At 44.8% G+C, this 26965-nt stretch overlaps 1 protein-coding gene across 10 annotated transcripts; it reads right to left on the reverse strand.

Moving 5' to 3' along the window:
• Positions 1-349: 349 nt before the first annotated feature.
• On the reverse strand, positions 350-26096 carry akna (AT-hook transcription factor). Of its 10 annotated transcripts, none has more exons than XM_021590769.3 (22): positions 25949-26060; positions 25468-25563; positions 22002-22568; positions 20397-21673; positions 20099-20173; positions 15907-16063; positions 15490-15677; positions 15254-15372; positions 14979-15150; positions 14166-14329; positions 13699-13869; positions 13255-13504; positions 13041-13144; positions 12431-12729; positions 9777-9927; positions 8793-8945; positions 8437-8585; positions 3875-4003; positions 3327-3446; positions 2973-3089; positions 2693-2852; positions 350-1874 (listed from the first exon to the last, which is right to left on the reverse strand). In XM_021590769.3, exons 3-22 carry the CDS (start codon positions 22396-22398, stop codon positions 1595-1597), a joined length of 4632 nt encoding a protein of 1543 aa, XP_021446444.3. In that variant the 5' UTR covers positions 22399-22568; positions 25468-25563; positions 25949-26060; the 3' UTR covers positions 350-1594. The 10 variants fall into 10 exon arrangements, with proteins under 10 accessions (XP_021446444.3, XP_090083157.1, XP_090083158.1 ...); XM_090227031.1 differs by having other exon boundaries at positions 25468-25664; positions 25949-26044; XM_090227032.1 differs by having other exon boundaries at positions 3875-3997; positions 9777-9912; positions 25468-26096.
• Positions 26097-26965: the final 869 nt, after the last annotated feature.

Raw genomic sequence — 26965 nt, forward strand, 5'->3', positions numbered from 1 at the left:
TTCACTGTAGTGTATCGGAGTTAACCCTCTCATTTTCCGGCTCACATTGTGCAGTCAGACCCTGAAGACCTCTGACCCCATACACACCCAGGTTGTACGACTGATCTACAAGCACATTTTACATGATGGCTGTGATACAAGTGTATACATCCATTGTGTAGTGTCTCTTCAATGCTTGTGTTATTATTTCTTTATGCAGAGAAACGCTGCGATGTAGCAAAATGGTTGTACAACCTCAGTGTGTACGGACGGGTCTCTGACGGTGATTTATCCATACTGTACCTGCAGTTCATGGCCAAAAGTAACAATCTGGTCACAGCCGACATCAGCCTTACTTAATAACTATTAGTTGTTTCACCATCAACATTTATTTGGCATCAAAGCAAAAATAAAAAGATTTTGCTACAAAAATATTAGTTAAAAAAAATAATTGGATAATCAAAGTACATAAGCCAGGTTTTTTTTTAATATATTTTTTTTAAATCTGCATTTCCGAAATCATAGAAATGTGTATACCTAAAGTCTAATTTTTGTGTTCAACACAAACTAAGACACCTATAAAAATACGACCAATTACTAACGTTATTAACTCATTATTACACAAATGATGAAGAATAAAATTGAAACAAACCATTTAGAACCGGGATCATCAACTTGATTCAGCCGTGCGACGATTTCTTTTTTGTTGAGCGAAAGGTCTGGAACATAATTCCAAATCAATGGTAGACTGAAACGGATATGTTTGATAAAAAACATCATTCCAAATGAAGCCACCTGCAGGCCGCCAGCTGAGGAACCCCGATTTAAAATCAATAACTTAGGGGAAAATGTGTGAATGTTTCATCTCATCTGAAGATCCATAGCAGCAATTTCATTTCTTTGTCTCACATCCATTGTACAAATGTAACAAAACAAATGTCCAAAACTAATTCCAGGTTTCATAGTAAACTAAACATGTGCAGATGTCCGTTATTTCGAAACGTAAATCATTAATATGCAGATTCTAGTGCATTTTTATGAGTACGAGATGAACTGCTACTGTTGTCCACTTAAGCTGCCAGAACCCACAACTGCTGTTTCTATATGATACCTGAGATCGCAACATAGCCACTCCACCTTTCATCTAAAGCTGTAACCTGTAGTAACCTGTATAAAGTACAGTTTGTAGACCCTACTTTCCTATCAGTGCTGAGCCACTGGGTGATGATCAAATACTGATGTCAAGGGTCTGTAGTTCCTCACTCCCTGCAACCAAGAAACCTGCAGCTGAATGACTGGCTTGAGGCCCCAGGATCTGTACCCAGGAACTTACTTCATGTTACCCCAAATACCGAACTGTTATACTAGGTGCACAGTACAATAACTTCACATTTAGAAATGTCCATGTCAGTACAGAGTGGCTGGTCCAAAGACTTGCCAGGGTCATATTCACTAGACACCAAACGTAAGAAAACAGACCGAAACGGGGAGGGACTACCAGTACCTGAACGTCTCCAATAAGAAACGCTTGTTCTCCTTTTTAAGTTGCAAAACATTTTTGCTACAGTGTACACTAATGAACACAACCCCCGGTGTGTGTGTCTGGTCTGGTCCATCAGTACATGCAGGACAGTGACAGCGCCTCCTGGTGGTGCAGTCCGGTGGCGATGGTGCGGGCCATGCGTCGAGAGGCCTCCCTCATCCCCCTGGCCGCCTCGATGGCATGGTTCAGAGAGCTGCTCAGAGAGCGCTGGTCAGCAGACAGGGAATGGCCAGCTCTACCTCGGACCTGCTCATGATGACCCCTAACCCCAGTGGCCACACCCCCACCCAGAGACACGTAGATGGGCTGGGGCTGGGATGGAGCTACATTCATCACAGGGCTGGAGTAGTACCTGCAGGGAACAAGCCAGGTATATATCACAACAACAGCCCTTCTAACGACACTTACTACCCCTCTTAAAGCTGCAATGTGTCACTTTTTGGGCGACCTGACCAAATTCACAAAGACATGTGCGTTAAAGGTCGGTCATTGAAAGCAAGTCTAAGAAGCGGTAGATCTGTTCTGTGTGTGCTATTTCTATGCTTTCCGTTCTTACGTTTAGTTTTTGTGTCTTTTTTGTTCTGTTGACCAGCTTCAAACAGCTGAAAATACAATATTTTGGGTTATGGAAAATATATTTCACAGCGGTTTAGATGGTACAATGATTCTCTACACTATACAGAAACTGAAATTAGGCAAACTATTAGAATTTTAGCAGCCAGGAAATGGCGGAGCGATTTCTGCATATTGCACCTTTAATACACAGGGGAAGAAAGTGGGATTTTAATACTAAAATCATGACAGATTTGTGATTGAAATATTCACACTAATAAAATAATTAGATGATTTATGCAAAATGTAACCACCTACATCTTCAAGTCAGGATTTTGGCCAAAAGATGAACTCCTGCACCATGTGTGCTGTGTTTTACATCATATCACACCAGCTCTATTTCTGTATTTTGAAAGTTATATATCCTGAGAACTTGATTGCTGACATTCAAAACATTTTGGGATTATATCAACAATGGACTAATGAAACAAATACCACAAGATGGTGCGTCTCAGCGCTGAGGGATTTCATTAGGGTTGGCAACAGATGGGGTTGTAGCAGAATGACCTAACGGCCACTTCATCATGTCCAGACAGAGAGAGAGAGCAGGGTACTCACAGAACTGGCGGGCACACTGGCATACACTGGACCAGCGGCACACTGCCCAGCACAGGAGGGGGCGGCGCTGCAAAGTATACGCCTCTCACATCACCGTGGGGGGAGCTCATTGGCCAGCTGCCTCTGTGGGCGGGACCTGAGTCGCTCTCTGTCCGTCGGTCTGCGAATAAAAAAAATCAGTACACATTTGTTGTCAATTAAAATGGCAAAGCAATACAGCACTAAATAAAATAGGAAGTAAATGGAAGTAGATGGTAACTTGGACATGTCTGTTGCTTACCGTGTTTCGTGCTTGTGCTCCGGTACGTCTGAGACCTTCCACACGTAGGACAGTGGCGAGAATGAAGACCAGTGTGACTGTGGATAGGCTCAGTGTCACCACCACCCCCGTCTGGTCCTGTCAGTCAGAGGAAGAGAGAAAGAAGAATAAAGAGTTAGCAGAAAGGAGTGGAGACGGCACAGGATCGACCGTCACTGTGACACACAAACCACCATTACACCACAGACTGTGGCTGTGTCCCAAATGGCACCCTTTCCCCTATGTAGTGTACTACTTTTGACCAGACCCCAATGCGTAGTACACTACCGTGGAAAGGATGCCATTTGGGACACAGCCTGAGAGAGAAGCTCTTACGTGTAGAGTGTCCATGGCTGTGTGTCTGTGGGGAACATTGTGGACACACAGGGGCCTGCCTCCCTCTACAGTCAGGTTTATCACCACCATCTCCACCTACAGACATACTGACATGCTGCCCTGCAATCACAATACAATACAGATAAATCACGATTCATCGCAAAATCAGAAATAGCTTAAATTGAGCTGCAATTCAATATTTTGTATACAGAAAGCCTTAGAAGGGATATTGAAGTCTTGATTTTTCCCAAAGTAGCGGTAAGTAAAAAAGCAGGTAAATTGATTAAAGCACACTTTCTTTAAGCTCAACGTCAACACGGTTTTACATGGTATTGTTGTTGTTAGCTGTATAGATGATGTATTTGGGATGTTTTCAGTGTATTTTGAACGCTTTCAGACAATGCGATTAATTACAATAAAAAATGTGTACTAATATTACCAAAAATGTACTTGAGTTAACTGATCAACTCTGACAGCCCTAAAAGACTGTATTTTACATTTATATCACCGTGTAGCATACTGTATATTAAAACAGAAGTCTTTCTTACTTGTGTGGGCTCCGCTGTTCCTGACGGTCTCTGCTCTGCCACGGCTGCCTCCCCACGTTGCAGGGGACACTGGGATACGCCTGGAGAACCGAAGTCTGGGTGTGGACTGGAAATGCTCCGACTCTGTCGCTGGAGGATAAAACAAACTAAATCCCCCAAAAATTCTGATCGATTATACTTAGGGTACCCAGAATACATAGCATTCTAGTAAATAAAGAATGAAAGCTATTGTATTGTGAAGTGGATTTTGAAGTTTATGTACAGTGGGTTTCATAAGTACTCACCCCCCTTGGATTTCTTCACATTTTTATTACAAAGTCGGATCAAAATGGATTTTAATTGTCATTTTTTGTGTCAACGATCTACAATTTTTTTTTTTGTTTTTTTATAAATTTGAACATTTCTTTAAAATGTATGTCAAATAAAACACTAATATATTAGATATATACTACATCGAGTATACCAAAAGTAGGAACACCATCCTAATATGGAATTGGTCTAGAAGGGCTTTGCACACCTGGATTGTGCAATATTTGTCCATTATTCTTTTCAAAATTCTTCAAGCTCTGTGAAGATGTTGGGGGTCATGGCTAGAAAGACATTTTCAAGTCTTGCCATAGATTTTCAAGCACATAAGTCAAAACTGTAACTTTCTTTTTATCCTGAAAAACTCCCCTGTCATTGCCGATGGAAAGCATACCCATGCCATGATGCAGCCACCACCATGCTTGAAAATGAAGAGGCAGTTACGATGTGTTGTGTTGGACTCCCCTCAAACATAAGGCTTTGCATTTAGGCCAAAACATTTATGCCTTTGCCATGTATTCATGCGGTATAATTGTTGTGCCTGGTTGCATACAAGATGCATGTTTTCAAATATGTTTATTTGCATTCTTCTTTTCACTCCCACTGTCATTTAGGTCAATTTTGCAGAGTAACTACAATGTTGTTGATCTCCCATCACGTCCATTCAACTCTGTAGTTGTTTTAAAATTACCAATGGCCTAATGGTGACATCGCTGGGCAGTTTCCTTCCTGTCCTGCAGCTCAGTTCAAAAGTAGGACTGTATTATTATTAACTTGACCAGGCTTAAAGACATATTCAATGTCTGATTTGTTATTGTTACCCATCTACCAATCACTGCCCTTCTTTATGAGGCTTTCTAAAAAAAAAAAAAAATGTAGTTGAATCTGTGCTTGAAATTCAATACTTGACTGAGGGACCTTACAGGTGTTGTATTTTTATGGGAGGACAGAGTAAGGGGTTGTCATTTAAAAAAATCATGTACATCCCTATTATTTCACACAGACTAAGTCCATGTAACTTCTTATGTGATGTGTTGAGACAAATTGTACTCCTGAACTAATTTAGGCATACCTGAACAAAGGGGTGAATACTTAAGCAACTATATTTGAGTTATTTCATTGTTTGTCATTTGTAAACATTTACAGTATTTTATTTTCACTTTCACAGAGTATTTTGTGTAGATCAATGTCAAATGAAAATCGCAATGTAATCAATTTCAATCCCCCTTTGTAATGCAACAAAATTCAAGAGGGGGGTGAATAATTTTGATACCCACTGTATGTACTGTGTAATGCAGCATACATGAGGCTCAAATCAAATGTTATTTGTCACATGCTGTCACACCCTGACCATAGTTTGCTTTGTATGTTTCGTTTGGTCAGGGTGTGATCTGAGTGGGCATTGTATGTTACATGTCTAGTTTGTCTATTTGTATGTTTGGCCTGATATGGTTCTCAATCAGAGGCAGGTGTTAGTCATTGTCTCTGATTGGGAACCATATTTAGGTAGCCTGTTTGGTGTTGGGTTTTGTGGGTGATTGTTCCTGTCTCTGTGTTTGCACCAGATAGGGCTGTTTTAGGTTTTCACGTTTCTTGTTTTGTTAGTCTGTTCATGTATAGTTGTCTTTATTTAAAGAACCATGAATAGAAACCACGCTGCGTTTTGGTCCGCCTCTCCTTCAAGTCAAGAAAACCGTTACACATGCGCCAAATACAACAGGTGTAGACTTTACTGTGAAATGCGTACTTACGAGCCCATTCCCCAACAATGCAGTTCAAAAGTTTCAAAAAATTGAATAATTGCAAATTAGGGGAAAAAAAGTAAATAGTAACACAAAATAACAATAACGAGGCTATATACAAGGAGTACCGGTGCCGAGTCGAAGAGCGAGGTAGTTGAGGAAATATGTACATGTAGGTTGGGGTAGAAGTACTACCCAATCAGGATAGATAATAAAAAGAGTTGCTGCAGTGTATGTGAAGAGTGTTATAGTGTGTCTGTGTGTGTGTGGCGTCAATATGCATGTGTGTGAGCGTATGTAGTGTGTGTGTGTTGGAGATTCAGTATGCAGAGTGAACAGTCTATGACTTGGGTGGCTGGAGTCTTTGACAATTTTTAGGGCCTTTTGAGTTTCAGGTTTTAACATCACATGCACAAGTACAGTGAAATGCCTTTCATGCCAACTCAAAACCCAACAACGCAATATTCAATAACAATGTAATAGTAGAAAAACAACGAGAAATAAGAAGAAATATGAAGAATACAATAATTAAGTAAGTTAGTTAGCATACTATATACAGGGTCAGTTCAATACCGTATTTACAATGTGCATGGATACTGGAGGGATGGAGGTAGATATGTGACTAGGCAACAGGACATAAGAAACAGAGTTGCAGCAGTTTGTGTGTGTGTGTGTGTGTGTGTATATAGAGTCAGTATAAATGTCTGTGTATATTATATGTGAGTGAGCAGATGATGGAGTGTGTGTGTGTGTGAGTGTGTAGGGCCCTGTGAGTGTGCATAGAGAGTGGGGGGAAATGAAATAAAAGTCAAATAAAGATACAAGGTTAACTCAGTCTGTGTAGCGATCTTGTTAACTATTTATGAGTCTTATTGCTTGGGGATAGAAGCTGTTCAAGAGCCTGCTGGTGTCAGACTTAATGCACCGGTAACGCCTGCCGTGCGGAAGCAGAGCGAATAGTCTATGGCATGGGTGGTTAGAGTCTAACGATTTTACGGGCCTTCCTTCCACGCCGCCTGATATACATGTCCTGAATAGCAGGGAGATCAGCCCCAGTGATGTACTGGTCTACCTAGAGTTACCAGCCTCAGAAAGTGCAGCCCAAATAAATGATTCAGAGTTCAAGTAACAGACACTGTTACATCAAGTAACAGACACACAAACTGTTCAGAGGAGACTGTGGGAATCAGTCCTTCATGGTCGAATTGCTGCAAAGAAACCACTACTAAAGGACACCAATAATAAGAAGAGACTTGCCAAGAAACACGAGCAATGGACATAAAGAAAATAAAGAAAAACCCTTGAATGAGTAGGTGTTCTAAAACGTTTGACCAGTAGTTTAAATTTAGCTCGTCAGGTAGGCTCGTGTCACTGGGCAGCTCACGGCTGTGCTTCCCTTCGTAGTCTGTAATAGTTTGCAAGCCCTGCCACATCCGATGAGCGTCGGAGACGGTGTAGTACGATTAAATTTTAGTCTCGTTGATCAGTCCTGTTGATTCAATCTTAGTTATGGTCAGATTTGCCAAACAGAGGGCGAGGGAGAGCTTTGTATGAGTCCCTGTGTGTGGAGTAAAGGTAGCCAAAGTTTTTTAATCTCTAGTTGCACAGGTGACATGCTGGTAGAAATTTGGTCAACCGGATTTCAGTTTTCCTGCATTAAAATCACCAGCCACTAGGTGCACCGCCTCTGGGTGGGCATTTTGTTGTTTGCTTATGACCCTATAGTGCAGTCTTAGTGGCAGCATAGGTTTGTGGTGGTAAATAGACAGCTACGAAGAATATAGATGAAAACTCTCTTGGTAAATAGTGTGGTCTACAGCTTCTCATGAGGTATTCTAACTCGGTCAAGCAGAACCTCGAGACTTCCTTAATATTAGAGATCATGCACTAGCTGTTGTTAACAAAGAGACACACACCCCCTCCCCTGAGCTTTCCCGACGCTGCCGTTCTGTCCTGCCGAAGTATAGAAAAACCAGTGAGATTAATATTTTCCATGACCTTGTTCAGCCACGACTAGGGGAAACATAGGGTATTACTGTTCTTCAGATCACGTTGATAGGATAGTCTCGAACGGAACTCGTCCAGTTTATTCTCCAGTGATTGCACGTTCAACAATTGAACGGAAGGCAGAGGCGGTTTATCCACTCTCCAACATAGTCTTGTCAGGAATCCCGCACGACGGCCTCTATGGCGCCGCCTCCTCCTTCTCTGAGTGTCGGAGATTTGGGCCTGGCCCAGGATAATCAAAATGTCCTTCGGTACCGACTCACTTAAGTAGAAGTTCTCATCCAAATCGAGATTAGTGATAGCTGTTCTGATGTCCAGCTCATTTTGGTCAAAGGAAACCATGGCGAAAACATTACGTACAACATATTTCTGACTTTTGACCAGGGTCCATAAGGGCTCTGTTCAAAAGTAGTGCATTATTTAGGGAATAGGGTTCCATTTGGGACACAACGTTTATGTATGCTGCAACAACAACACCCTCTGCATTACAGTCAGCCCATAACTCACTGATGTCCAGTTCAGGTCTCTGTCTGGGAACAGAGGCTGATCTTCTAGGAGTCAACCTGGGAGACCTCTCCTCCACCTGCTGCTCCTCACCCCACCTCCTCTCCTCCCTGCTCTCCTCTCTACCACCACCCCTCCTTTGCTGAGCAGACCTGAGAGAGTAGAGACATCAAAAGGAACATTACAAATCAGAAACGCTGAAAGAAAGATAATGAGACGCTATTCCCTATATAGTGCACTACTTTTGACCAGAGCCCTTATGGGCCAGTAAAAATGCCAATAAACCTGTTTCAACAGTAACACAAGTCTGATGAGATCTCCCTTAAAAATAAGTGACAAGGTAAAAAAAAAAGGCGAACCTGGTACGAGGTGTTGAGCTGAGAGAGTGTGTGTGGCCATCCTGGGCTGAGGGGGGCGCTCTAACAGGACTGGGAGGGTTGGTCTGTCTCAGACTGCCCTCTAGTCGCTCCTTTAGTCTGCCCACCTCCGCCTGCAGGGACTGGATGGCCTCACTGAGGGACAGACACACAAACACACGCGAGAATGAGTACAGAGAGAAGTGTTGACATTTTCTAGCTCAATGTTATAGAGTAGACACTGCCATTTCAACTCCATTGGTAACTGTACTGTTACTTGTTCCAAATATTGTAGTTAGTAATTTTGTAGTAATATGACATCTGTTATAGGTTTTAAAACGCACAATTGACCCAGCCAATCGAATCAATTTGACATTCCAAACCATACACAATCTTTTTCTAAACTCATTCCTATAATGTGAGTCAATAAATAGGGCCCACTCATGCAGTGTCACACCGTGCAAGAGTCAACACTGGGTACAGTATGTACCTCCTGAGTCTCCACATTTACCAGCTTCCATGTCTGTAATCAAATCAAACAGAAATACAGAATGTAAAAATGACTCAGGTTGACTGGCATTTCACTTGATGTATCAGACTCTACCTGACCCAGGGACACGGACACATTAGACACACACTGACACCTGCCAATAAAACGCTGTAGGATCCAGAGCTAGATTTTTCAAATAAATATGAATGATAAAATAAAGATATGGCTCTGGTAGGATCCAATGCCAGAACCTCACTTCCCAGGTAAAAGAGAAGACACCAGCCAGTCAACACCCTCGGGATAAAAGGAAATCAAATATCAAACATCTAATAATCCCCCCTCCTAGATTCTACTTGGGTTGGAGCCGGTATTTTTGCTGCAGTGAAGCAGCCCTCTTCAACTCCCAGCCAATACTTTCCAAAGAGACTCAGAAATCTGTGCTTGTTTGTGTCACTATCGCCATGGAAGCAGTTGTGTCGAGAGAGAGAGAGACTCACTTGCGGTTGGTCAGCTGACCAGAGCTCAGGGCTCGGAGGGGATCGCCATGGTGATAGGGTGCAGTGGGGGAGGGGCTTGGCTGGCAGCGATGCTGGGTTGTTCGGGTGGAACGGTCACTTCGTCCCTCATCCTCCCCTGACGCAGAGTGGACTTAGGATAGAAGGAGGAATTAAAGAGGAGAGAGGGGTTTAAAACAGAAGGCAGGGGAGAGGTGGAGGATCAAATTAACTGACACGGGCAAAGAAACACAAGCCAAACAGCTAATAGCTGCCTCCCTGATTCCTCTCAGGAGGGTACACGTTTCTGGCACAGAGTAGACTGTGTACCAGCGTTTCCGGTATGAAAATGTGGCGCTGGACATTTCACCGGCAGCATTTGAAAATTTACCGGACACGTGAGAAAAATTTACCGGAACCATATGCATCGTGTGCGTAACCTGATTATGGCGTCGAACCCACGGTGCTCAGAATGACAGAACTCACATTTAGATTATGGTAATTCATCTTAACAGAACATGCAAGTCGAGGATGCAACGCCGTGTGTCCTCACCGCTCACTTTGAAGCTGTTAGAATAACTGTCCACGTTTACTTTTCCTCAGCCATCAAGACGAGTAATGAACAGCTAAATCACTAGCCTTTGCAGGCGGAGCGCGAGTTAGAAGTTTGGGGAAGTACATCTTCACCATAAAAACGCACCTTTATAATAAATCAGGCCATTCGTCATCGCATTTGCAGACTTATATAAAATGGCCTACTATTCGTAATGTGATGAGTAGATTGGATAGTCATAATTCAAGGTAATAATATAACTCAATCACTATTCGTAAAAAAAGACTGTTGAAGGCGTGGCTGAGGGCGAATAGCGTACAGGTCTGAGCTACAGGCTACATCAGATTCTTTCTTTGAATGGGAAAAATACATTTCATGCCATTCTACTACACTTTATATGGCTGAAGACATTAGTAGAATATTTTTAATACTGCAGTGGGCTAAATCAGGGTCACTGAGTGTTTCTTGGTAGTTTTAACACAAATCTACTATGAAACAAAAGTGTCCACCTCCCATACATGGTTATGGGCTTAATTAAACAGAAGACTCTTCCTGTACCATGTCAGATATAGAGTAGAAATGTATTACATTTAGAGTTTGAATCCCAAATATTACACTTTATATTCATCACAGAAGACTGAAATATAACAACACAAATTATGAAATTATGAAAAATATGAATAACATTCCACCCATGAGACCACAAGTTAATTTGACTGTAGGAAAGGGCTACTAAAACAAATGACAGGCTAGCCCACTGTGCTGACACGGACAAACAGATCAATAAAAACTACCTTGTCCATATAAAATGGCCAACGTGTCTAATTAGGCTATGTACTGTAATTTTGGCAATTTAATTCAATTTACTAAGGGAAAGCTTAGCTTCCTCTAGTCTTATGGATGCGCCGTCTGTGAGCCTATGTCAATCTACTATCCCCCATAGTAGAAAAATGTACCTATTCTGTAGGTCAGCCTGTCGGAAAGAAATAGCCCAAACAGACTCTGGTACAGCTGTGGGAAGATAGATCTCCAAATTCATACAACCAGTAGGTCTACGCTACATTCCTCCGACACATTGGTGCGGCTGGCTTCCGGGTTGGATGCGTGCTGTGTTAAGAAGCAGTGCGGCTTGGTTGTCTTGTGTTTCGAACGAAGCTCTCGACCTTCGTCTCTCCCGAGTCCGTACGGGAGTTGTAGTGATGAGACAAGATAGTAACTACTAACAATTGGATACTATGAAATTGGGGAGAAAAACAGGGTAAAATTAAAAAAGAAAAGAAAAGGAAATGCGCACAAGGCAGTCGATGACACGCGAATGTGCGTTTGGCTACCAGACAATGAAAGGAAGTTGAAAACCAATAAAACATGAGAGAAACCAGACTACTGGTTTCAACGGTATATGGAAGTCATATAACTGCCTCTGCGGATACGGTTGGATTTTGCCTCGGCTACTTTGAAGCAAGGTAAAACATACCTCATGATATGTAGTAAAACATTCAGGTTTCAAACAATTAAGTAGCTTTATGTTTTCAAAATGCATACTGCCTCTAGCTCATTGCAAAGTGGTGTGTGACGTGCTGATGAAGCCTACCTTCCGTTGGCCATGCATTTAAAATGGCGAATGGGAAGGGCGCTTCAATTACCAGCTGAGAAATAAAAAATAGCAGCTCTTTTAATCATGGCCAAAAAAACGATTTTTAACAGACGATTGCATTTAGAATTGTTGTGCAATGATTGGGCTTATAAAAGCACAGTGACAGATTTTCAGCTCAAATGCTCTGTATCTAAATAACATACATAACAAATATACACACGGGCCAATTTAATTACACTAAATTATGCAAATTAACCCATAGACTGATAAGCATGACTGGTCAAATTGTATTTCCATCCATGAATAGGTTAAAAAGCATTATTTCGCTGTTTTTTTCTTCTCCCAGAAAATTGGCCGGTGCCAATTTCATTTATTTGCTTTCTATTTTAATTTGTTTTTTATATAAAATATAAAAACTATATCGATTAATTTGTTCTTAGTCACTTGTAAGAACACAATTTGCAACCTAACCTAAATAAGACGGTTATAGACAGAACAGCATGGACTCACTGTGGTCACTGTCTGGTCCAAACTCACTGGTGCCACTGCCAGCCCAGGGCTGGGGGGTCCTGCTGGCCCTGTGCTGGGGGGAGCTGGAGGCTGAGGTGCCCCTCCTTTCCTCCCCTCTGGTTCTCCCTGAAGACCCCCGTACCTGCCTTGGGGTGCTCAGACGAGAGCCTCCACAGTGCTCCAGCAAGGTTGGTCTCTGTGGTCTGTGTGAGGGGGTGCAGGAAGAGGGGAGAGGCTGCCCTGACACGGGGGATGTGTGTTGGGGCTTCCCTGGGCTCTGCTCCTCAGGGACTGACAGCCTAGGGAAGGGGAAAGTAAAACAAAGACAGGAACACACACTGATAAGATTACAAGGGAACCCATGAGCTGTCAGTCTTGGGCAAACAGCAATAGGAACAACACGGGGAAGGTTAAGCTCTGTAGGCAACTAGCCAGGGACATTGTGAGGGCACAGTGCGGAGCTGTGTAAAGGTGTGTCAGTAGTGTGTGTGCATGTATGTGTGTATGTGTGTGTGTGAGACACTGGGGAATGTGTTGTCATGTTCTGCGAGATTGACAGCCGAGTCACTGAGGGTAGAGGAAGAGGGAAGGAGGGGCACCAGTAGCTCACCTCGCTATGGCCCTCTGGTGGAGAGCACTAGGTGCTGCAGGAGTCAGACGACTGCTTTCAGAGCCAACAAAACCACTGTCAGTCTCTGGTGAGATGATCCCATCCTGGTCAACACAGACAAATGACTCTTTCAGGCTCAGTGGAAGAGATAAATGTGTAACTTAATTATCATTCATTCATTAAAACAATAAAATAAGAAAATGATAGATCTGACCTGGGACGGCACTCTCCTGGTCCCAGGCTGCAGTTTGGAGCCTCGCCTCTCTGAGGCAGCACTCTCCCCCAAACTGGTCAGACTGCTGCCATGAGACTTCCTGACCTCGGACCTCTTGCTGTCATTGGCCAGCAGGTCAGGAAATGCAGTGGATTGGCTGAGGTCCTTTGGGGAAGGAGGAAGTGATTTGCTGGTCCTTGGTCTCGCCGTTGGAATGAATGCAGCATCCTGCTGACCATGCATTGGCCGTCTGAAAACACATAATATAATTTAGAGTAATATAAATGTTATCCAGTCTTCGTATTCATTAGTACACAGTGCACACTGTAGCAAAACCTTCTGCAACAAAAACAAGGGCTTCTTATTGGATAGGTTCAGGTAGACACTCCCCAGTTCTGTTTTGCTTCCTGGTGAATACAAGCCTGGTGCAGAGTTCAGGCTCACCTCTGAGCGAGACTTGTGTGGCCCTTCTCCCTCCCTGTCCTTGGGTGTGGTCCCTCTCTTGTCCCCTCACCACCTGAATGTGTGGCTTCCTCTCCTGCGTCAGGAGAGTCATGGTCTCCCTCTGTCAGATCCAGGTCTAGCAGTCTGGGCAGCTCCCTGAAACTCTGGTAGCTGGAAGGGGCATTTGGAAGCAAACTGATATTTACACCACTGTTAAATTGACCAATACCATGATTATATTTAGAACAAAAGAACAGCCTGCCTTTCATTGGCTGATTTTGAATACTTCTGTCCTACAACGTCATGTAATACAGACTAGACCTTCTTTAAAAGGATAGTTCATCCAAATTACATAAATGACATATTTCCTTACTCTGTAAGCAGTCTAAAAATGATCCCTGATATTAGAATGTTTTGTACTTCATGTCCAAATCATTCCAAAGTGTTTCAAATCGATTGAGACTTACTGGTCCATCAGCATGCTGAAGTCTCTCTCTACGCGTTTGTGTTCGCCACGTAAGGGATGGAGGAGCAGGGACGGCATCCCTCCCTCCTCTCCCTCGCTCTCTCCGCTGGCCGAGCTAACCTCCACCCCCACCCCAGACTCCCATGGGAGAGGTAACACTGGGCTCTAGAGAGGGAGAGAGGTAGAGAGAGAGAGAGAGAGGGGTAGAGAGAAAGAGAGAGGTAGAGAGAGAGAGGTAGAAAGAGAGGTAGAGAGAGAGAGAGAGAGAGAGGTAGAGAGAGAGAGAGAGAGGTAGAGAGAGGTAGAGAGAGAGAGAGAGGTAGAGAGAGAGAGAGAGAGAGAGAGGTAGAGAGAGAGAGAGGGGGAGAGAGAGAGAGAGGGGTAGAGAGAGAGAGAGGTAGAGAGAGGTAGAGAGAGAGAGAGGTAGAGAGAGAGAGAGGTAGAGAGGTAGAGAGAGAGAGAGGTAGAGAGAGAGATAGAGAGAGAGGGAGAGGTAGAGGTAGAGAGAGGGAGAGGTAGAGAGAGAGAGAGGTAGAGAGAGAGAGAGGGGTAGAGAGAGAGAGAGGTAGATAGAGGTAGAGAGAGGGATAGAGAGAGGTAGAGAGGTAGAGAGAGAGAGAGGGAGAGGTAGAGAGATAGAGAGGTAGAGCGAGAGAGAGGTAGAAAGAGAGGGGTAGAGAGAGAGAGGGGGTAGAGAGAGGGGTAGAGAGAGAGGTAGAGAGAGAGGTAGAGAGAGAGAGAGAGAGCGAGAGAGAGATGTTAACAATCTTGGAAATGCAGGCCTTTATCTTCAGTAGCTGTGTTGTCACGGTACCTCAGGGAGTGGCATGGGCTCGCTGCCCCCTGCAGGCATGGAGAAGGGGGTGGGGTGAGGAGGTGGAGTGGGAGGGGCTTCTGAGGTGGGCCGGTCCTGTTCAGTCTGCTCCACCTGTTCCTTGAGCTCCTCCACACGCATCCCACACTGGAATATACGACCCTCCAACTCCCTATCACACACGCACAAACACACACACACAAACACTTGATGTCCACCACTTAATCTATCAGTTTAAACACAGTATTGTAGATAATCCTGCAGTGTGGTCTCACCTGCCGGGGTCAAAGGGGCCCAGCTCGGCCCCTCTCTGCAGTAGAAGTCTGTGTTCGTCTCGTGCTGCTAGATAACCTCTTTCCAGAGAATCCTGCCCCTGCAGCAGCTGGGACAAACCCTGTAGGGACACAACATCACATCCTTACTCAAACAACCTGGTGGCCAGTGAGCACTGAGAGACACTCCTCTATACAATATTTGCAAGACTCAAATTAGATAAATATCAGAACAATACCTTCATCTGCTCAAACGGTTTAAGTTTCCCTCTCCTCAGGAGCTCTTCAAATGTCTGCACCTGCTGGAGGAACCTCTCAGCCTGCTTTGAGAGAGCCCTGGTCAGCTGCTCTCCAACTCCAGGGTCCAGGCTTCTGGGGGATGAGGAGGCCGCAGAGGAGGGACAGACAGAGGAGACTCCACTATATCCTGTAGTGCGGAGAGAAATTTGTTTTTTAGTAAAAGACAATATAAATGTGTAAAGAAATGTTGAATGAGAGGCAGAATCAACTGTCAATGGAGTGTAAGAACGTATTGAAACAAAGCAATGGGTGTGTCCCAAATGTTCCTAATTCCCATAAGGCTCTGGTCAAAAGTAATGCACAAGAAAGGGATTGGGGTGTCATTTGGGAAGCATATATAAGATGGCTGTTAGTACCTTGGTGGGCAGCCTGTCCATTTAGGTAAACAGAGCCTGAGCTGAGCTCCGCCCTCTGAGCGTGGGGAAAAGTTAGGGTCATGACCTTTGACCCTTCATGGAGTACACCTGATTGGACAGCGTGACTGGGCTTGGGAGGGTCGGAGTAGAGGCTCACCTGGAGATAGAGACAACAGGGAAAAACAGGCGTCAAAAGTAATAAATTATATGAGCAAAATTATTACAAATTTGATAAATGATAAGAGTTTCAAATCATTTTTGTTGTTGTACATGCTGTGTAAACAACAGGTGTAGACTAACAGTGAAATGCTTATTTACGGGCATTTCCCAACAATGCAGAGAGAAAAAAAAAGACAAAAAAATAACACAATGAGTAATAATAACTTGGCTATATACACAGGGTATCAGTACCGAGTCACTGTGAAGGGCTACATGGTAATTTAGGTACTGGCAGCTTCATTTGTCAGAACAAGAATAGACTGATGAGTTTCAGAAGAAAGTGCTTTGTTTCTGGCCATTTTAAGCCTGTAATCGAACCCACAAATGCTGATGCTCCAGATACTCAACTAGTCTAAAGAAGGCCAGTTTTATTGCTTCTTTAATCAGGACAACCGTTTTCAGCTGTGCTAACATAATTGCAAAAGGGTTTTCTGATGATCAATTAGCCTTTTTAAATGATAAACTTGGAGTAGCTAACACAACGTGCCATTGGAACACAGGAGTGGTGGTTAATGATAATGGGCCTCTGTACGCCTATATAGATATAGCTGCCGCTTCCAACTACAATAGTCATTTACCACATTATCAATGTCTACACTGTATTCCTGATGAATTTGACATTCTTTCAAATGGTCAAAAAAAATGTTTTTCTTTCAATAACAAGGGCATTTCTAAGTGACCCCAAGCGTTTGAACGGTAGTGTACATATAGGTAGGGATAAAGCGACTAGACAACAGGATAGATAATAAACAGTAACAGCAGCATATGTGATGAGTAATATTCCCTCCAAGCTGCGCACGTTTGCGGGCGTGCAGTACAGGTTAAAACAAGTTGAAATCAAGCCCTGCACGTTGTTTTGAAAAGTCTCATGGAATGTAGGCCTACATTGAACACCCCACATTGGCTGCTACTGTAGGCTGAATGACAGAACAGCTATTTCCATGTTAAAATGTTATGGGATGCATTTTCTCCATTGTTTTTGATGGTAGGCCACTCTGGTAGGCCCACATTATGATCAAATAGCCACAGTAGTCTGCATGGCCACTGTTAAAACAGTAACTTAAAGTAGGTACAGCCTCAGTGTTCACAGTAAACGCGCGCTGGAAGTGGCACAGAATTTTCACAACGTTCAAGTTTGCGCTCGGCAGACCTGAAATTTGCTCAGCGCACCAAAGAATGTGAGGGAACATTGGTGATGAGTCAATTGGGTAACTATTTAGCAGTGTTATGGCTTGGGGTTAGAAGCTGTTCAGGGTCCTGTTGGTTCCAGACTTGGTGCACCGGTACCGCTTGCCGTGCGGTAGCAGAGAGAACTGTCCACGTCTTCTGAGTCATAAAGCTGCAGGCAAGGATTTAAACACCAGTGGTGTTGTGGTCTCGGGACCTTTATAGCTATTCTATCTTGGAGGAGAGATGCTTCGCAATACAGGAAAGTCTGAGGTTATATGGGGTGGCTCTACCGTCTATGTGTGTTTAATGTATGCATCACATCCTCCATTTTGTGGAGAGGTTCCTATTTCAACCCCTCTCGGCTCTACCTCGGTCTCAGGGTGATAGAACTGATATCGGGAAAGCATAGAAATAGAGCACATAGAACTGATCTACCCCTTCTTAGACTTGCCTTCAATGACCGTGACAGATCTATGACACACATGTATCTGTGCGTGTCGCAGCTTTAATTGTACAGGCAAACCTAGAAGCAGGTATTGGGACTGTGCTTGACAAAGGATTTAATTGGCCCTCCCAGCACATTGACACTGTTGTGTCTCCAGAGGGAGGAGGAGAGAGACAGATGGTAGTGTGTGTAAGGAGAGGTGGAGGAGGGGGGGGGGGGGTTAAGCTAGATTTGAATTAGTATTAAGAGTAGACTGTTGTGCAGATGGAATAGAAGATGGCAGATAGGAACACCTACCTCTCTGTAAATTGCCTTTTAAAATCAACGACTAGGCTATAACCAACAACTACGAGACAAGGTACCGTGAACGGCCAAGACTACGACAACAAACTGTCACTACCCTGTCCATCTGGAGCGGACACCCCTACAGGGCTCGGACATCAATGATGTCATTTCCTGCTTTCCTCCACTGCATCACGAGGGCCAAAAAACAATGCACGCGATTGTCCTAATGTCATAGGACTGTACCCCACATGACAGGATGGGTCTACTTAGTGTGTGTTTAGTATTGGTGGTCAGAGAGCAATTAAGAACTATCAAGCAAATGGCCAAAAGCTAAGTGGGGTAGTTAACCCTCTTACCAAATAGGAACTTGGGATACACAAGCAGCGCTGAAAGAAGTTCTAGTCAGAATGCAGTAACGCAAGTTGCATCTTATTCTCTAGCTGTTTACTCGTCTTTCTACAACTCCCTTTCCATAACACACTTTGAGAGTCTAATTCCTTTCATTTGAATCACAATCTCACTGTGGCTCTTGGGAGGTGACGAGTACAGTCCGACAGCCACAGAGGCTGGTGTTTTTCCTCAGTAGGTAGTGTATTATACATGCGGGGCGCCCTCTGAAACAAGTAGTGTCCCGGATTGCACCCTATATAGTGCACTACTTTTGACCAGAAGCCAATGGGCCCCGGACAAAAGTAGGGCACTACCTAGGGAATAGAGAGCTACTTGGGAGGCAAACACAGGCTATGATCATACAGGTCACCTGAGGGGCCCTCTCCAGCATCTGCTTTGTGTTGTCTTTCATGTGGCCTGCATGTATTCAGATGCAGAGCAGAGGGGACTAAATTGAACCACTCCATCTGCCAGAGACAACAAATACACTTGATATATTGTGATCTCAAAGCCAGAACTGATCCAAAATCAGAGTTTACACTCTTAGACGCTTGATAAATACAGCCCCTGGCCCTTGAAGAGAAGCCTCGGTCTACAGCCAATTTCTCAATAGAAGTTTTGTAGCACATACAGCTATCGAGATGACACACTTGTGTGCTGACACAATGTTAGACACACACACACACTGAGTACACAAAACATTAGGAACACCTTCCTAATATTCATTTGCACCCCCTTTGGCCCTCAGAACAGAATCAATTCATCAGGGCATGGACTCTACAAGGTGTTGAAAGCGTTCCACAGGGATGCTGGCCCATGTTGATTCCAATGCTTCCCACAGTGTCAAGTTGGCTGAATGTCCTTTGGGTGGTGGAACATCCTTGATACAGACGGGAAACTGTTGAGCGTGAAAAACCCAGCAGCGTTGCAGTTCTTGACACAAACCGGTGCGCCTGGCACCTACTGTGCTACCATAACCTGTTCAAAGGCACTTAAATCTGTTGTCTTGCCCATACACCCTCTGAATGGCACACATACACAATCCATGTCTCAGTTGTCTCGAGGCTTAAAAATCCTTCTTTAACCTGTCTCCTCTCCTTCATCTCCACTGATTTAACTTTTCTTTATGTGACAAAACAAGCAAGTATGGTCTAGAGAATCATTGTACCATCTACAACCGCTGTGAAATACATTTTCTATGACCAAAAATATTGCATTTTCAGCTGTTTGAAGCTGGTGTTCAAAACTGAAAGTAAGTCCCCATAGAACAGATCTACCACTTCTTAGACTTACTTTCAATGACAATGACAGATCTATAAGTCACATTTCTTTGTGCATTTGGTCGGGTCGCCTGAAAAGTGACATATTGCCGCTTTAACAGGGGAGGTCAACAAGGGATCATAGCTTTCGACCTGGATTCGCCTGGTCAGTCTGCCATTGAAAAGAGCAGGTGTTACTAATGTTTTTGCAAACTCAGTGGACATATTTAATTTTAATAGGCAAGTCAGTTAAGAACAAATTCTTATTTTCAATGACGGCCTAGGAACAGTGGGTTAACTGCCTGTTCAGGGGCAGAACGACAGATTTGTACCTTGTCAGCTCGGGGATTCGAACTTGCAACCTTTTGGTTACTAGTTCAACGCTCTAACCACTAGGCTACCCTAACGCCCCCATATAGACTACCTTGGCTTCCAGACGCATCCGGTCAATAGTGTTCTCTGCCTCAGCATACTTGGTCAGCAGCCTGTTGTAGTCCTCCTAGAGAAAAGAGGGAGGGGGAGGGAGGAGAAGAGTGAACACTGTGAGCTGGACAGGAAGTGGAGAAGCACTACCCAGAGATAGTGAATTAGAGAATCAATCAGTGAGTTTTTAAGTGAATTGGTGTCAGTGAGTCAGACACTTGAAAAGTCTGAGCATGCCAGAACGCTAAGGAATCAGAGTTAGTCTGAGCGTGTGCCCGTGGTGATCTCTGTGTATATACCTGCAGCTGCTGTACCAGAGTGCTGGCCTGTTGTGGGCATCTGAAATCCTCTGGCACCATAGAGTTCAGGGGCCTGCGGGGCCCGTTGGGCGGCGAGGGGGATTGGGGTCCGTCTGTACTGCTCAGCAGCACCTCTCTCACTATGTCAGCAGGGGACTTGAACACCAGGGGGGGCTCCATTGACAGAGACCTCTTTCTGGGGGAGCCTTTGCTCTTGGGGGGGGTGTAGCCGCTCTTAGGGAAGTGGACCCTGGGCTCTACCTTGGAGAAGTCTGGGGTGGGGTAGGTCAGTGGGCCTCTTCGGCCCTCGTCCATGTCAAGGTCATGACTCCTGGGTTGGGGTTTGGGGGGGCTCTCCCTGGGGGTCTGGTGGTTCCAGTCCTTGGTGCTGCTGTGAAGGGGGGACTGTGAGGGTACATGCCAGGATTTCTGAGAGGAACAAACCATGGCTTGTGGGGTGTCAGATAAGCTCTGTCTTATCTTCCTCGGATAGGGGTGTTGCCGATGGTTAACGCCTGCCTCATCCTGTGGGCTCTCTCCACCCCTCTCTTTTCTCTCGCTGAGTTGGTAAGATATCCCATACGCAGGAGAGATAGCTGCTGGGTAAGGGGAGGTCCTAGGCTTGAGATCCTCCCCCCCTGACTCAAGCGGCCAATGAGGCCTGGGGGCGTTGCTCATCCGGCTGCTGCGGGATTCCGGAAGGCTCTCTGTGAAGGTGGGATCCTCCGGGAACGTCTCGGCTTCAATCCCTGGAGCATAGGCCAACTCCTCAGAGGAGAAGTGGAGGAGGTGAGGAAAGGTAGAACTGGGAGGGGAGGGGAGAGACTGGGGGGATGAACAGAGCAGGTCGGGAGGGAAAATTAGGTTTCCAGACACACTCGCTCCCAACCGTTCCCCTCCTCTGCTGTCACTCTCTGAGAGTTCATTAGTCTCCTCTATTTGTAGGTCGGCCCTATAACTGCCTACAGCACAGACCTCGCTCTCCTCCTTCCCCCACTCTCCTCCTCTGACAATAAGGCCCTGATCCCAGCCAGGCCCAGCCCCGGCTATGACAGGATATGCCATCATGTCAGTGTGCGCGTGTGGCTCGCTGTCCTCCTCCTCCTCTATCTCCTTCTCGTCCTCCGTCACGTCCAGCTGTCTGTCTCTCTCTGGGAGATGCTCCATCCGCTGCCTGTCGACCAAGCAGCTCTTCTCCTGTTCAACCTTCTGCTGCTGCTGCTCCTCTTCCTCACTCCAGATCTCCACACTGTCCTTGTCCTCCAATACATCGTCACCTAACAGAGAAAGAGAGGGAGCATGGGAGAAGAGTGAGTTCAGATGCATCCATCTCAGCGGTAACCGTGTTCATAAACAAGGTTATTTAATGAAATACCAATACACACACAGCCTGGTCACCCCTGCTTGCAGACGTTAGGCGGCTTACGCCTTTGTTGCTTCTGGCTCGGTTGCAATCTGATATTTTGCTAAAGAAGTTATTACATTGCCTGAGTCCCAAACGGCACCCTATTCCCTACATGGTGCATTACTTTTAACCAGAGCCTTACTGGCCATTGTTAGCAATAAAATTGTTGTGACATTGTTAGTACTGCATGTGTGACTCACAGAGTGAGAGCGCGTGCGTGTCCTCTCCAGGTGGCTCAGAGTCCTGCAGCTCACTCAGGTTATAACTCAGCTCCTCTAGAGGGTCTACCAGCCGCAGCCCACCTGCCCTACTGGGGGACAGGGACCCCTCCAAGGCTCCAGAGTACCGGGGTGGATTCTCCTCTCCTCCCGGACCCACATCCTCCAAGGCCTCGTCCAGTCCTATGATCCCGTTCTCATCCATCTGGGTGTGGAAGCCCTCCTCCTCTTCTGCTTTCCTGTCCCAACCTTCCTCATCCTCCTCTTCCTCTTCCCCCCAGTCCACCTCTGAGCCTATGGAGCTGAAGGGAGAGGGGCGTTGAGGAGCGGGGGTCCAGAACAAAATTCCTGCCCTTGTGCGTTGCCCTCTGGTCTCCATCCTCTCTCAGATCTGACCTCTGACCTCTAGCCAGGTCTGGTGTCACCCAGTATCCTGATTGGCTGCTCCTCTGCAGCCCACCTCCAAAGCCATGGCTTAGAATCTAGCCTACTGGCTGAAAGCCTATGTCCGTCTTATGGAAAGCTTTGTCACTTGGGACACTTGATACCCTGAAAACAAATGCAGTAACAATACAGGAATAGTGAGATAAATAACTTTGCGCAGATTCTGATACAACACATTTCAACTGCAAGCACACATATTCACGGACACACACACATTCACTTCAACATCTGGCGATTGGGAAAAGCCAAATGCAGCTCTCTACCGCATCCTTACCACTCTGTCGGATGTGACTTCACCACACCTCAAACAGCAGGCCATCTTTAAGGCAGTAACTAAGGCAGTCATTCATATGATGCAGAGCACAGATCACAGCGCTAATGAACTGTGACTAAAGAGCAAGGAAATGAACAGTCTGTCTCCACCCTCACACACAGCTGCTCCCTACTGCTAACATGGAAGCATCTAAACCAATCAGCAGGAAACCACGTGTTCGCTCCTTCAGTATGCCCAATCTTTACATTTCATCATATTTACTATACGTATATAAAATAGAAATGGTCGCTTCATTCAAAGTCAGATAACAAAAAGGGGGAGACAAATTGCATGAATCAATCCCTAAATGTACAGTACTCTTAGAAGAAACAGGGTTAGTCTGTGCACATTAGATCACTAGGCTCACATTTTATAGCTCGGTTTTGATAGATTGCACATAGCTTATTTAGTTAGGCTAACAATGGGAAAACATACGGGCTTTTATCAAAAACAGGGAACATCATGTCCTCAACTACGTCCTGGATGTCATGGAATATGGGTGTGTAAAGTCTCTTCAGTCCTACTATAGAGCTCTGGGGTTGCTGTTAACCGTCCCCGTGGTAACCGACAACACCAACACGGAGAACAACAGGCCTCAAGGCTCCACTTCTCACCCCCACCTTCAGCCAAACAGCATTGAGAGCATGGACTCATGGACAAGGCAAGAAGCCGGGAGAGAAGACAAATGAGAGACGTTTCTGGGGGTTCGCTGGGGAAGCTGACGAAGCCTCATCTGCACAAGAGACACTTGTTACCTCCTCACCATACTACAGTACTCTTCGATGCACTTCAAAGCACCTCACAAAGACACACTGACATTCTACTTGGAAATGTGTTGTAGGAGGAACCATGGAACACAACAACAACAACAACAACAACAACAACAACACGGGAAAACAAATGACTTTTACAAGACACACAGACCCGGAAAGTGAAGCAGCAAGCTTAGACTTGCTCGTTAAGAAAAGTGGCCCCCGTGCATCTTGGTCCTCCTCATCATTATGCCAGATTACCGAAAACAGATTATTTGGAGAGTGCTGCTTCTAATCTGACACACGGACGCATATGCAGTGTGTTCTAACATACACACACCAGCTCATCTTTGTTGTGGAGGAAACAAACAGGACTCTCACTATATGTGGAACAAGCAGCAGACTCATGGCTCCTCTGTCCTCCTTTCATACGCAAATGTACGGAGAGTCTCTCTCCGCAGAGAGGAGGCAGCTGGGCTGACGCACAACCCATCTAAACTGAGACAACAGGGAGAACACAAGCTCTTCAGGCAGACCTACAATTTAAGGGCATTTTTCACGACTAATTTCAGCTCCGGGACTTGGTTCATCAGTGAACATCAAACTTACTTTGACGTAGCCTAGATGGAATGCATTCAACGCAAACAGTTTAGGCAGTCGATCTTAAAATAGGCCGATGAATTGAAAGCGAAGATCGCATCTTTGATAAATTCAGATTATGCACATCTTCACTCGTCATTACAGCCACATCACAGCCATTCGGTGGAGGGTGAAGCATCAAGAATGGACTCACCTGTTGCTTAAATCCAAGCGGCGTGTGCATACAGCCCACGAGGCACTCCGAGGTTGCGTTATGTGGTCAGGCTGGGTTATTAAACCCTGAGGGGCTCACCAACAGCTCACAGCCAGTCAGCCAGTCAGACGGACAGACAGCCAGACAGACAGGGCTGATCTGTTGAACACACCCAGTAGTCGTCCTGCATCTCCAGAGAGCCCCACTGACAGCTAAACTAATCCCCGGGGTGCCAGTGGAGCTCTCTCTCTCTCTCTCTCTCTCTGAGTCTGGGATAACGAGAGCTGCTAGGCTAATTAGCGCACCTGCCAGGCTCTCCTCTCCCAGACTCCAAGCCCTCCCTCCCAGAGCTGTCAGGACAGACGTCAACAGAGCCAAAAGCAATGCGTTTCAGTTTTGTTAAGGCTGAGGACCAGAGCATTCTGCCCATTCAGAGAATCTATCTGAAGCCTCCGGACTTCACCCATGCTGAGAGAGTCCAGTCCTGTGAAGGTTGGCCAAGATGGCCTTACTAACTGACTAAGCAACGTAGGCTAATCTTCTTACAAGGCGAGGGGAGAGATAAGGACATGCAGACAGACACAGAGCTAGGAGAATAACAAACCAACCTGGGCCTAGTGCTGTGAATAGCCTTATGCTCCCAGTTATAAGTTATAACTGAGCCAAACCAAAGTCAGGGGACCACGGAAGAGTTGCAAAATTCCCAAGTCTCCCAACTGCCTACCTACAAGACGTTCCATCCTGACAACACGCTATACCAGTTAGTCTACATCTAGTGAGTGGAAGACATGGTCCCACAACGGACTGCAAGTATGGGGAAAACGATAGGGTTTCAGGGGTTCCTTGGGTCCATGATGGGGTAAAGCATCAACACAGAGACAGCCCAAAAACCCATCAGACGTTTAACTTGTTCTTAAGTTATACCTGTGTAGTAGGCTAGTAGCATTAGTAATACATAGTAATTACAGTATACATTTTTATTAATAGTGCATAGCAATGGAGTTTAGTTTTTTTTTGTCATTACTTTTAAGTGTACTTTGGATTCAATCATTGAGATGAAGTACTCAGAAGTACTACTTTGTGACTTTGTTCAAGAATGCTCATTATTTGTGACAAGCACTACACATTTACACATTCTAAACTTACCTTGTGTTTATATCATCCAAGGCAGTTGAAGCAGAAATTCAGAGAGGCATCGAGATTGCAGCATTGGCAGACTTCAAAGTAGCAGGCCATGGTTGCCTTGAGAACCGTTTCCAAACCACAAAAAAAGACCCATCCCAATGTCACCAAGCGATGCATTGCAAACCACGACTTCACTCAATGCCACCCACTTTACCCGACTAAACAAAAAAAAACGGAACAATAGCTAGGTTCAGTTTCAATTCAGCCACCGGAGATACGGAGCAAAGAGTATACAGTACATTAAAAAAAGTGGGTAATAGTTAGGTAGCTAGCTAGCTTAGCTAGAAACTACTACTTTCTAGTAGTAGTTGTGTTGTGTTTTAGCGCGATCCAAGTATTTTGTCTACCTAATCAGTATACGAATTCCCATCACTTAAACTAAAAGTCATAAATGTGATCATGGCTCAATCACGGCTAAGGCAAATTAACTGGTTGATAATACCTGTGATCGTGGGCATTAACGTCAATCCACCAGGAAAAAGCGAGAGAGTATCCGTTGGCTAATAGTTCCATTCTCGGAGCGTGGCACTGATTTTGCTGGCGGAAAAGTTATTAAGAAACCAAACTGACGCCAAAAGCAAAGTAGCGATTGGTTCGCTGCATCGCTTGGGGGAAGGACTTGGCTTGGACTGACGTTTTTTAAAAAATACACTGATATAAACATTGACAGTACATTAATATGAAAATGTAGACAGAATAAAAAATAAGTGCACTTCCAGTGTGTCAGAGATCAACTCTATAGCCTCCCGAATAATTATCAGAATGTAATAAGACTCGACTGATCAAGGTGGAGATAAAAAAACATATTTGGTATCATTTTTATCCACATGAGGGCAGCATTTTCTTAGATTTCAACTCGATTTTAATACCGTCGATTATTGTTCCTCTAGATTGCGCTGTTAGACGATCTACAGCAGAACCTTCATGCATGTATGATTCTACATATTGTGTGATAACTGTATCTGCAGTTATTTTCCACATGAATGAAAACGCCCATTATTCCCACATATGTTGTAGCGAATTCGGAGGATTTGAACTCCGGGTACAACGACTGTCAAATCAACACCTTAATAACTGATCCAATAATCAACACTACTACTGAGACGCTTTATGATTATTGGCCCAAGTCTCCCCTATCCATGTGATCTAAAAATGCAAAACTGATCCTAAATCAGCACTCAGAGTAACAGACAGACAAGCAGACAGATAGAGAATGAATCATAACATAAAGGTTGCAAAAAGTACCCAGGTCTTCCAGAGATCCTGGTTGGAGGATTCCTGATTTACTGCTTGCTTATTCGCTGATTCTGGGAATTTTCCAACCAGGATTTCTGGAAAACCTGAAAATGTTGGGAAAGTTCCTGGAATTTTGCAACCCTAATAAGGTATACGTGAATATGTATGATTCCTGTAACATCACGTGTTTGTGTATTGTCTGACTATATGGAACATTAGTAGC

This window comes from Oncorhynchus mykiss, chromosome 29 (assembly GCF_057628025.1).
Source record: "Oncorhynchus mykiss isolate SJ-2025 chromosome 29, ASM5762802v1, whole genome shotgun sequence".
NCBI lineage: Eukaryota > Metazoa > Chordata > Actinopteri > Salmoniformes > Salmonidae > Oncorhynchus > Oncorhynchus mykiss.